This window comes from Astyanax mexicanus, chromosome 12 (genome assembly GCF_023375975.1).
Source record: "Astyanax mexicanus isolate ESR-SI-001 chromosome 12, AstMex3_surface, whole genome shotgun sequence".
Classification (NCBI taxonomy): domain Eukaryota; kingdom Metazoa; phylum Chordata; class Actinopteri; order Characiformes; family Acestrorhamphidae; genus Astyanax; species Astyanax mexicanus.
In genome coordinates, this window is record NC_064419.1 from 97,501 (window position 1) to 110,000 (window position 12,500).

At 39.1% G+C, this 12,500-nt stretch overlaps 2 protein-coding genes across 3 annotated transcripts in view; both read right to left on the reverse strand.

Moving 5' to 3' along the window:
* si:dkey-178e17.3 (somatomedin-B and thrombospondin type-1 domain-containing protein) overlaps window positions 1-5,274 on the reverse strand; it is a 14,109-nt gene extending 8,835 nt beyond the window's left edge. For both annotated transcript variants that reach the window (XM_022670538.2, XM_022670537.2), the window contains exon 1: window positions 4,786-5,274. In XM_022670538.2, coding sequence (XP_022526259.2) covers window positions 4,786-5,014 — 229 coding nt within the window. In that variant the 5' untranslated portion in view covers window positions 5,015-5,274. The remainder of the gene's footprint in view (window positions 1-4,785) is intronic.
* A 2,581-nt stretch (window positions 5,275-7,855) lies between these two features.
* The window catches only part of si:dkey-178e17.1 (tricarboxylate transport protein B, mitochondrial), a 23,428-nt gene continuing 18,783 nt past the window's right edge, over window positions 7,856-12,500 (reverse strand). The window contains exons 7-9 of the mRNA XM_022670535.2: window positions 12,276-12,391; window positions 12,088-12,161; window positions 7,856-11,540 (exon numbers count right to left, since the gene is read on the reverse strand). Coding sequence (XP_022526256.1) covers window positions 11,426-11,540; window positions 12,088-12,161; window positions 12,276-12,391 — 305 coding nt within the window. The 3' untranslated portion in view covers window positions 7,856-11,425. The remainder of the gene's footprint in view (window positions 11,541-12,087; window positions 12,162-12,275; window positions 12,392-12,500) is intronic.

Sequence of the window (12,500 nt, forward strand, 5' to 3'; positions counted from 1 at the left end):
GTGCTGGAGGTGTTTCAGTGCTGGAGGTGTTTCAGTGCTGGAGATGTTTCAGTGCTGGAGGTGTTTCAGTGCTGAAGGTGTTTCAGTGCTGAAGGTGTTTCAGTGCTGAAGGTGTTTCAATGCTGGAGGTGTTTCAATGCTGGAGGTGTTTCAGTGCTGGAGGTGTTTCAGTGCTGGAGGTGTTTCAGTGCTGAAGGTGTTTCAGTGCTGGAGGTGTTTCAGTGCTGGAGGTGTTTCAGTGCTGGCGGTGTTTCAATGCTGGAGGTGTTTCAATGCTGGAGGTGTTTCAGTGCTGGAGGTGTTTCAGTGCTGAAGGTGTTTCAGTGCTGAAGGTGTTTCAGTGCTGAAGGTGTTTCAATGCTGGAGGTGTTTCAATGCTGGAGGTGTTTCAGTGCTGGAGGTGTTTCAGTGCTGGAGGTGTTTCAATGCTGGAGGTGTTTCAATGCTGGAGGTGTTTCAATGCTGGAGGTGTTTCAGTTCTGGAGGTGTTTCAATGCTGAAGGTGTTTCAGTGCTGGAGGTGTTTCAGTGCTGGAGGTGTTTCAGTGCTAAAGGTGTTTCAATGCTGGAGGTGTTTCAGTGCTGGAGGTGTTTCAGTGCTGGAGGTGTTTCAATGCTGGAGGTGTTTCAGTGCTGGAGGTGTTTCAGTGCTGGAGGTGTTTCAGTGCTGGAGGTGTTTCAGTGCTGGAGGTGTTTCAGTGCTGGAGGTGTTTCAGTGCTGGAGGTGTTTCAGTGCTGGAGGTGTTTCAATGCTGGAGTTGTTTCAGTGCTGGAGGTGTTTCAATGCTGGAGGTGTTTCAATGCTGGAGGTGTTTCAATGCTGGAGGTGTTTCAATGCTGGAGGTGTTTCAGTGCTGGAGATGTTTCAGTGCTGGAGGTGTTTCAGTTCTGAAGGTGTTTCAGTGCTGGAGGTGTTTCAGTGCTGGAGGTGTTTCAGTTCTGAAGGTGTTTCAGTGCTGGAGGTGTTTCAGTGCTGGAGGTGTTTCAGTTCTGAAGGTGTTTCAGTGCTGGAGGTGTTTCAGTTCTGAAGGTGTTTCAGTGCTGGAGGTGTTTCAGTGCTGGAGGTGTTTCAGTTCTGAAGGTGTTTCAGTGCTGGAGGTGTTTCAGTGCTGGAGGTGTTTCAGTGCTGGAGGTGTTTCAGTGCTGGAGGTGTTTCAGTGCTGGAGGTGTTTCAGTGCTGGAGGTGTTTCGGTTCTCTGGTCTGTTCGGAGCTGTTTGATGGGAGATGAGTAACAGTGATGATCTCAGAGCATCTCTGAGGGAATAAGAGAACCTGGAAGTGATTAAACTCTGAGGCCTTTCAAATACCTGCAGCATGCGTCACTCTGTATCATCCTGTATCGCTCTGTATCGCTCTGTATCACTCTGTATCACTCTGTCACCCTGTATCACTCTGTATCACTCTGTATCGCTCTGTATCACTCTGTATCACTCTGTCACCCTGTATCACTCTGTGTCACCCTGTATCACTCTGTATCACTCTGTATCACTCTGTGTCACCCTGTATCACTCTGTATCACTCTGTATCGCTCTGTATCGCTCTGTATCACTCTGTGTCACCCTGTATCACTCTGTATCACTCTGTATCACCCTGTATCACTCTGTATCGCTCTGTATCACTCTGTATCACTCTGTGTCACCCTGTATCACTCTGTATCACTCTGTATCACTCTGTGTCACCCTGTATCACTCTGTATCGCTCTGTATCACCCTGTATCACTCTGTATCTCGCTTCTTTTAAACTGCACAATATAAACACGGATTAGTGAGCTGTGAACTCCCCGCGGCCCCACTGTCTGATTGAGGGACAAAGAGCAGCAGCTCTGTTTCTCTTTCTGTCTCTGAACTTTTCACGCTCTCTCCTCCACACCTCTCACTCTTTACACTGTTCACTAATTCCTCTTTTCTATCGTACAGCAGCTGCTGCTGCGCTACACACTCGCCTTTGATTTACTATCCAACTACTGTTTAAATTAATCAGATCGTTCTGCCGTGACGGAATATCAAACACATTCTTTCTGCTCCACTAAAGAAAGTTTCTGGAGGAAATGTTTCCTGACTCTGGTTCTATCAGACTGCAGCACACAGCCGACCGGCACAGGCAGATTCCATCAGCATCACCCAGATAACAACACAAAAACTGATTCTGTGATACTCAGTATATCACAATACAAAATATATCTACAATATTTCACAGCTTCTGTGATCATAACTGATGTGAAGTTAACAGAAACATTTATTCTGTGAATTTAAAGAAAAATAAACCCAAACAGATCAGGAGATCCTTCATCATGCAGTGAGATAATGACCTGAAAACACACTGCAGCCTGGAAAAGCTTTACAGAAGAAGAATTCAGAAGGTTAGTGATGTCTGTGGGTAAAAAAGATGATGAGGTAACTGCGAGTAAATATTAAGTCTGGTTCATTTTAATTTACTTGAATTTGATTTGTTCCAGTGCTTTTGCTCAGACAAAAATGGGAGGGTTCAGACAGAAGGTGCTGAATCTTCTGAACTGTGTATCAGATCCAGATGTAAATGTTGGAAATGTTGATATTTTGTTTTATATTTAAACCTAAATGTTTTCCACTGTTTCAGTATATTTGGAGGGGAGTGTCTGTCTTCTGGGAAACTATATTAATGCAGATTTTACAAATAAACACGCTCTTCAGCTTACAGTTATATTAATCACTGCTAAAATATTTATTGCACTAAAATGGAAATCACACACTCTTATTCCTAATGGGGCGTGGCTTACTGAAATTAAAGAGTTGTTTACCTTTAGAAAAAAATAACAAAAACCTGCCAACTACTTACTGAGCAGCATCTCTGAAAGATAGAGATCTGATCTGCAGGAGTGACTCCCTACAGGGGACAGGGAGGAGTGACCCAACACACACTGGTGAACACACACTGGTGAACACACACTGGTGAACACACACTGGTGAACACACACTGGTGAGTGGGTGTTGGACGCCCCAGGATTAGTGATGCACAGGGACAATGAAAGCTATCCTGTCTCTGGTTTGAAAAGATAGACGGGCGTCTGTGACGCAGATCACTGAAAATTTAATGATTGTTATGAAAGGAATGTGTCAAACACACACACACACACACACACACACACACACACACACACACTACACACACACACACATAATACACACACACACACCATACACACACACACACACACACTACACACACACACATACTACACACACACACACACACACACACATAATACACACACACACACCATACACACATAATACACACACACACTACACACACACACATACTACACACACACACACACACACACACACATAATACACACACACACACACACATAATACACACACACACACACACATAATACACACACACACACACTACACACACACACACACACTACACACACACATAATACACACACACACACCATACACACATAATACACACACACACACACACACACACACACACACTACACACACACACACATAATACACACACACACACCATACACACATAATACACACACACACACACACACTACACACACACACACATAATACACACACACACACCATACACACACACACACACACTACACACACACACATACTACACACACACACACTACACACACACACACATAATACACACACACACACAATATACACACACTACACACACTACACACACACACTACACACACACACACAATATACACATAATACACACACACACACACACTACACACACACACATACTACACACACACACACAATATACACACACTACACACACTACACACACACACTACACACACACACACAATATACACACACTATACACACACACTACACACACACACACACACACACAATACACACTACACACACACACACACAATATACACACACTATACACACACACACTACACACACACACACACACACACACACTACACACACACACACACACACACAATACACACTACACACACACACACACAATATACACACACTATACACACACACCAAACCAAACCCATGCTTACACCAGTCCACCATCAAACACACCTACAATTCCCACACGTGTCTGAACTGATCTCAGAGTAAATGAAGAATTTTCTCGGGATAAATCCTGTGATCTTTTATATCATGTTGACTATTATTGATATCAATAATTTGATCAGGTTTGTAAACAGAATATTTAATATTGAAAAGAGAATTTAATATTCTGTTTTTTTTTTTTACACTTGTGCATTTCTCACTCTTGCTTTCAGTTTAAGAACTTTCTGGAAAAACAGTTTCAGTGTTTTGCTATAAAACAGCTTTTAATTTAATATAAGTCATTATTAATCCATTATTATTATAAAGTTACTAAAGCTGAGTTTTTTCCTGTTTTCCTCAGCTGAGCTCAGAGAGGAGCTGTGAGAGTAATTTATATTCTGATCTGTTTTTACACATTCTCCCCAAAACTTACAGACTCGTACTTTATATAAAATAAAGTTTTACAGCTGTTGTTTTTTTCAGTCTCAACCTTAAATGATGTTAGCGCTCAAATTATTTTCTGTATTTAATGTTTTTGTTAAACTATTAAATATTAAAATTATATTACATTTAGTGACTAAAGTCTGAGTATAAGGACTTGGGACTTTTTCCTACCGCAAAAACAATTTCTGCCCACAAACAGCGTATACTTATTATTATTATTATTATTATTATTATTATTATTATTATCACCTGTCCCCGGGATTTCCGCAGAGTGACTCACCGGAGATCTGGCACACCTGCCGGTAATCCTCGCAGCAGTCTCCGGTTTTCTCGCAGTAAGAGTCGCAGTAACACGCGGTTTTCCTCCGGTTGAGCTCCGCGCACTCGTTATTCCTGCCGGTGCAGCACGCGGGGGACTCCCGGTCCGCACAGCCCGCCCGCGCTCCCGGTAACCACAGCCCGGACACGCACAGCAGCGCCCCGCACAGAGCCGCGCAGCCGCCCACCATGCTCTCAGACCCGGATTACAAACTCTGACAGAACCGCTGCTGAGAGAATTACCCAATATCACCCCGATACCGGTTATTAACTATAATCTATTATTTACCGAGTTAATATAAATTACCCGTTCCCCTCAGACCTGAACCCGAACACACTCCTAACACACTCCAAACACCCTCTTAACACCCTCTTAACACTCTCTAACTCACTCCCTAACTCACTCTCTGTATCACTCTCTAACAGCGCTGATCTCGCGCTCAGAGTGTTACCCAGGGTTGCCAGGTATACAGCAAAATATCCACCCCGAAATCTGTCTAATCCCCACCCTTCAGACTACAGGTTCGTGTTCTTTTTTTATTAACGGCTCTAAACCATCACTGATCATCAGTAAATTTTACATTTTATTTGTAAATCAAGGGATCAGAGTCTGGAGGAAGAGTGGAGAGACACACAGTCCAAACTGCTCGAGGTCTAGTGTGAAGTTTCCACCAATCAGTGATGGTTTGGAGAGTCATGTCTGTCATCTGCTGGTGTTGATCCACTGTGTTTTATTATCAAGTCTAAAGAAAATCTTACAGCACTTCATGCTTCCCTCACTTTTATGAAGATGCGGATTTAATTTTCCAGCAGGACTTGGCTCACTGCCAAAAGTACCAATTGGTCTTATATAATATTCTAATTTTCTGAGACACTGATTTTTGTTTTTTTTTTACTGGCTGTAAGCCATAATTATCATCAACAATAAAAGAAATAAACACTTAAAATAGATCACTCATACATACTTTTTGAGATGCACTAGTACACTTCTACTCGTGTAATTTGTACATGTAACTGTACTTGTAACAAGTCCCATTTGACAGGAAAACCGCCAACCTGGCAACGCTGGTGTTCGCGCACCTTGCTCTGCACATGCGCACTTTACTCTGGGCTGAGTAGATGTGATGCTGCTGTTCGTCCTGAACCAGCGCTGCCCCTCCGCGTGTGTTCAGGACAGTCCTGAGTTCACTCTTAAAGCAGGACCTGTTTTTCCTCTCTGTCCTTATAAAGCTCTGGATCTGGAAGTGTGGCCTTTATTTACACTGAGTTTAAGAGTTCAGATCTGAATCATTTACTCTTTTATTACAGGAGAGCAGGAGGAATTAAAACATCAGTGAGGGAAAAAGACTAAACCTGTTTACAGATTTTCCTTCATCTTCAGGCCCTGATACTGAAGCAGAACATAAACTAGAAACTGTTTCATGTTACTGAAAAGTCTTTAAAGTGTGTGTGTGAGTATGTGGTGTGTGTGTGTATGGTGTGTGTGTGTGTGTTGGGGGGGGGGTGTGAGAGAATACTCCTCCTTTAATCTGCTCTCAGACTGGTGTTTCCTCTCTTTCTCCAGCAGGCGGCGCCACTGAATCAGAGTAACTGCAGCTGTTCTCTGATTTAGAAATGATCACTTTAGAAATGATAGCAACTGCCTAGCAACCACTTAGCAACCACTTAGCAACCACTTGGAAAACGTTAGCAACTGCCTAGCAACCACTTAGCAACCACTTTGGAAATGATAGCAACTGCCTAGCAACCACTTAGCAACCACGTAGCAACCATATGGAAAACGTTAGCAACTGCCTAGCAACCACTTAGCAACCACTTTAGAAATGATAGCAACTGTCTAGCAACCAGTTAGCAACACCTTAGCAACCACATGGAAAACGTTAGCAACTGCCTAGCAACCACTTAGCAACCACTTTAGAAATGATAGCAACTGCCTAGCAACCACTTAGTAACAACGGGGAATACGTTAGCAACTGCCTAGCAACCACTTAGCAACTACTTAGCAACCATGTGGAATACGTTAGCAACTGCCTAGCAACAGTTTTTTTAGCATCTAACCAAACGTTTTTAGATTTCAGCGTTTTTGGCATTAAGTCTTTAGCGAAAAGTTAACAGCATATCAATGACTCTTCACACTCTTCAGACAGAAACAGCTTAGCAACTGTTTTAACTTTTTAACGTTATTAGCGTTCTTTTCCAAGCCAACTTAAAGTTCGTTCACGAACTTTGCCTTTTCTAGTTTATATTATAATCAGATATTTAAATTAAAGCATTATCACCTCTCAGCAGCAGATCTTCGGTCAGAATGTTCTTATTTAAAGTGTCTGTTTGGTGCAGAACAGTAATCTGAGTTTTAGCCTCAGAATCTGCCCTCTACCAGAATCTCAGGCCCATTTCCCCACCCCGGGTTGCCAGGTATAGAACACAACAGCAGGCCTACAACTTGATGCAGGCATAGAAGAGAAAAATCCTAATTTAAAAAGCAGCTAAAGATTTTTGTCACAATCATTAGTACAGCAGGGTTGGGAATATTAATGTATTAATACTGTTAATTAATAATATTAATGCTGTGTGTAGCTGGATTATCAGGGTAAAGAGTGTCTGAGACGGGAATTCTGTCCCGAACATTTACTGCTGTCCTGCTCCCAACCTGATTCCAGTAATTAGCTATTTGCTATAATGAACCCCGCCTACACGATGCGGGGAGGGGAACTGTGATGTTGTTACTTGGGGTTCAGTTCAGAACAGCTTGAGACGGTTCTCCCCCCGCAGCTAGATGAGTGATGAAGATGAGGGTGGAGATGGGGTGGAGGCGGGTGCGAGGTCGAAAGCCACGAAGGTGAGGAGCACCTGGGACATATATATATATATAGGACCAGGGGGAGGAGCTTGGGAACTTTTGTTAATTCTTAACAACACTTTAATCCACTCACACCACCAGTATAAAATAATACATAATCTTTTCAGTTTTTGACTGATGTTTTTCAGTACAGTCAGGGTGGAAATACAGGAAAAAAACAACATCTGCTTAATTTTAGTTAAAGGATTGATTTATTTCACAGAGTTAAGAAAAATAATAATAATTTCAGCATTTTTGTGTATTAGTATTTAAACACATGATTTCATTATTAGTATTTAGATACACAAAAATAAACAAACACACACATATATTTATATATATTTATATATTAGTCGATGGCACCACCAGCGGAATGATACACAAGAACTCAGGAAGGCACCAATAACACACACACACACACACACACACACACACAAACACAATATCAGCAGTGCTGCAACACAAAATCATATAAGGCGATTTCATATTCAAGGACAATCCAGAGGATACACACACACACACACACACACACACACACACACTAAACATTAATACTGATATTCAGGGTGTTTTAAACTGCAGTATTGTAAATATACTCTCTGAGATCAGAGTATAATTAGAGAGACACATTAATAATCTGTTAAGAGTTTTTACACTTTTATATAGAGTTTATAAATGTTTGATCATTTTATGCAGAAAATTGCAGTTATTCCCTCAACGATGAACTTTATCAAATGTTTCAGCATTAAATACAATCTTTTTAACTCCAGTTATAAACCAACCAGCCAATCAGATCACAGTATCAGTAACTGTCTCTACTGCCTAAAACCTGTTTACTGTGGAAAAATACAAACTTTAATCTACTTTCATAAATTAAAGGAATATCCTGAACATTTAGTTTTTTTATTTAAGTTTTGTTTGAATTTGTAACTCTATTCACACCATTTTTTGGACTAATTTTTCAGGTTCTGATTTAATGAGATACAGCAGGATGTGGGAGGGAACAAAAGTTAACAGTAAATCAGGGCTTTAAAATAAACATTATGTAAATAGTTTATATTTAAAGTTACAGTTTTAGAGTTTTAGTTACAGGGTTAACTGTGTTTAAAAATATATATTCTAATTGTTTTTAATAAAATTGCTTTAATGTAACTAAGGTCCGAGATGAAATGTTTAACAGTAAATATAAATAGAAATAAATGTTGTAAACATGCAATATTCTTTTCTTGGAATTATTTGAGTAGAATTTTACAGGTAGTTCTGTTATATCTACAGAATCTCCCCAAAAGTCAATACACCCCTCACATTTCTGCTAATTTTTTATTACATATTGTTATGGTTTAACACTGTATATAATTTATATATATTTCACTATATTCTATATCAGTATAGATTTACTGTCCTCTAAAATAACACACAGACATTCATGTCATGTGACTCGTTAAGAGTTGAAAGGTTTCAGGTGTAAACAGGAAGCAGAGCTGATTAATGTGGTGTTTTATATCCAGATCTGAACTGAATTGAGCTCCTGAATCTGAAGCGTTGGAGTGAAAGAGGATTCAGGTGTGAATCTGAGCAGCTCTGGTGAATTTCACACCCGACAGGATTCAGGCCGTGCACAAAAATAATCACACAAAATAACAACATACAAAAAATCTATACTAATATATACTATAAAAAGATCAAATATAATATTTACAGAGGTGTGAGGGGTGTATTTAATTTTGGGAGATACTGTAGAGTATTATCAGGTGTGTAATTATCCTAAATTTAATTTGTGTTATTACAGATATGCCTAAATTTACTTTGTGTGAGAAACTCACACACCACATCCCAATAAGATCTAATATTTCATTATAAATATGATATTTACATTTCAGCACTCTCAGTACATTCAGCAGCAAACTATCTACATATTTCTATATTTTAATAACTACTGAAAACACAGACCAGCGTATAACAGATCACTCCGTATAACATCTAAATATATGTTTAGTGGAATGTGTGGTTTAAAGGCACGTGTGCAGCATGAGACAAAAATAAATACAAAAATAGATTAAAACAGATTTATATCATGATTAAATCAACTGCAGAGGTGAAAACAGTATATCACTATATTATATTATTCTGATTGTGTTGTTTTGTACCAGTTTTTACAGCATAAACACAGGAGCTCTAAACTCCCTGAAACTCTCTCCCCAACTAATCTTACTAAACTTTCTGCTTTATTTCTCCACATGGTGGCGCTATAATCTTATGAACAGGGTTCATAAACCTGAAGAGAAGAATATTGATCATTTTTAAAATTGTGTGAAACTGAAACAATAAATCCTTAATTCCTAATATTTGATTATTTACGAGTATTTTATCCTCTTAAAGTATCGTAGAGAAAGTCATGTGATCACAGTATCACAGTACCGTGGTGATATTGTTATTGTGGAGATGTAGTGTGATAATATGGTATTGTAAGACGCACTGTGATTCTCACTCCCAGGGTTCATATTTCATTATTGTTTAATATCTAATGAGGTAAACATTTAAAACACATTCAAACAAACGTTTCAACTAAAATTCCTGATATTAAAAAAATATTAATATTAATTACAAAACATAAATTCCCAGCACTGGTAAACAGAGGCATTGTTATAAAAAATGTAAAAAAGCCCAAAAGGCCTCAAAATGAATATATTTTATGTAAAAGTGCAAACTGCTACCTAATACTCAATAATCCTAAACTCTGTATTAAATTATATATCAGTTTAAACATCTTTAACTTCTTTAAAAATATGTAAATACTACTCTTAATCCCAAACATCTCGCCCCACACTTTATATTAATAAATTAATAAAATGAATAAAAAAACACATAAACATACTCTGCCACGGTTATATCTCTTAATCTGTTTTGTGTGTGTGTGTGTGTGTGTATTTGTGTGTGTGTGTGTGTGTGTGTGTGTGTATGTGTGTGTGTGTATTTGTGTGTGTGTGTGTGTGTGTGTGTGTGTGTATTTGTGTGTGTGTGTGTGTGTGTGTGTGTGTGTGTGTGTGTATTTGTGTGTGTGTGTGTGTGTGTGTGTGTGTGTGTGTGTGTGTGTGTGTGTATTTGTGTGTGTGTGTGTATTTCTCTGTAAGATTTGATGGGACAGAGAGACGCTGCTGATATTTAACTATTTTATCATTACAGAGTAAAACAGCATCATAATGAGCTTCTCTGAGTATTTTAGCTTCATGGTTTTTAAAGAACTAAGAAAAAACATGAGATCTGAGAGGAAAAGATGAGTAAAGACAGAAATCATACCTGTGTTCTTTCATCTCCTTTAAAATGTGGTATTGCTATTTTAAAAGGTTATTTTTGTTAGTTCTAACTTATCAATATAATAAACAAATAATGTGTTTTATAAAAAGTATTATGATATATTTTAATCTAAGTTATTCTGACTGTTTTGAGTTTTTCTTTTCTGTTGAGTCGACAGGTTTTACTTCTCCAAAAACAGAAATCCTGAAATATACAAATAAAGCAGAAATAATGTCTCAGTATTTGTATGATGGTGTTGCTGCACTACAGATCACTGTTCACTATTAGAAACACTCAGAGTTACACGATGATAACAGGAGATCCGGGATTTAAATCAACTACAAGCGTTCGGTCTTTTGGCACAGTGATTACATTTCTCTTTCATTCACATACTCTCTCACTCCTCCTCTCACTCCTCCTCTCACTCCTCCTCTCACTCCTCCTCTCACTCCTCCTCTCACTCCTCCTCTCACTCCGTCTTCCAGACCTTGTTCAGGACTTTCACCACCTCCTCGTATATGATGAAGACGATGGCTACGTCTAAACACACGCGGCCGAGCCGAGGAACCGTTCCTTTATAGAACCTGAAAATGGAGAAATTAAAAATTAAACATTGTTTCTCCCAAATTCCAAATAAAAATATTCTCATTTAGAGCATTTATTTACAGAAAATGAGAAATGTCTGAAATAACAAAAAAGATGCAGAGCTTTCAGACCACAAATAATGCAAAGAAAACAAGTTCATATTCATAAAGTTTTAAGAGTTCAGAAATAATCAATATTTGGTGGAATAACTCTGGTTGGTTTTTAATCACAGTTTTTTTTCATGCATCTTGGCATCATGTTCTCCTCCACCAGTCTTACACACTGCTTTTGGATAACTTTATGCTGCTTTACTCCTGGTGTAAAAATTCAAGCAGTTCAGTTTGGTGGTTTGATGGTTTGTGATCATCCATCTTCCTCTTGATTATATTCCAGAGGTTTTTAATTTGGTAAAATCAAAGAAACTCATCATTTTTAAGTGGTGTTTTATTTTTATATTTTAACAGTTTTTTAGTGCACAAACACAGAAGTCATGAACTCCTCAGATATTAAAGAATATTGAGGCGTTAAAATCAGAAATAAACTCACGCAGTCGGTCCCTCGTGTTTCAGGATCTGAACGGCGCAGTCTGCAGTGTTCCTGTACTTATGAGCCTCCAGACCCTGATCAAACACACATATACAACACTTAAAATATATATAACATATATATATAACGCTTAATTTTACATTGTTCCTCACCACAACCTCACACACACACACACACACTCCAGTTACCTGCATTCTGGTCTTGATCACATCTAGAGGTGTGTTTCCGAAAACACTAGCAGCTCCGGCCACAGCGCCGAACGCTCCCGTCACCATCGGGTTCATGGGTCTGTTCGGGTCGTCGCCTAAATCACACAGAAACATTTTTATAGAATTTTTGGAGAATTGCTGTGAGAATTTGACTGCATTCATCATCAAAATCTGAGGTCAATGAGGTGAAGCTGCTGCATGATC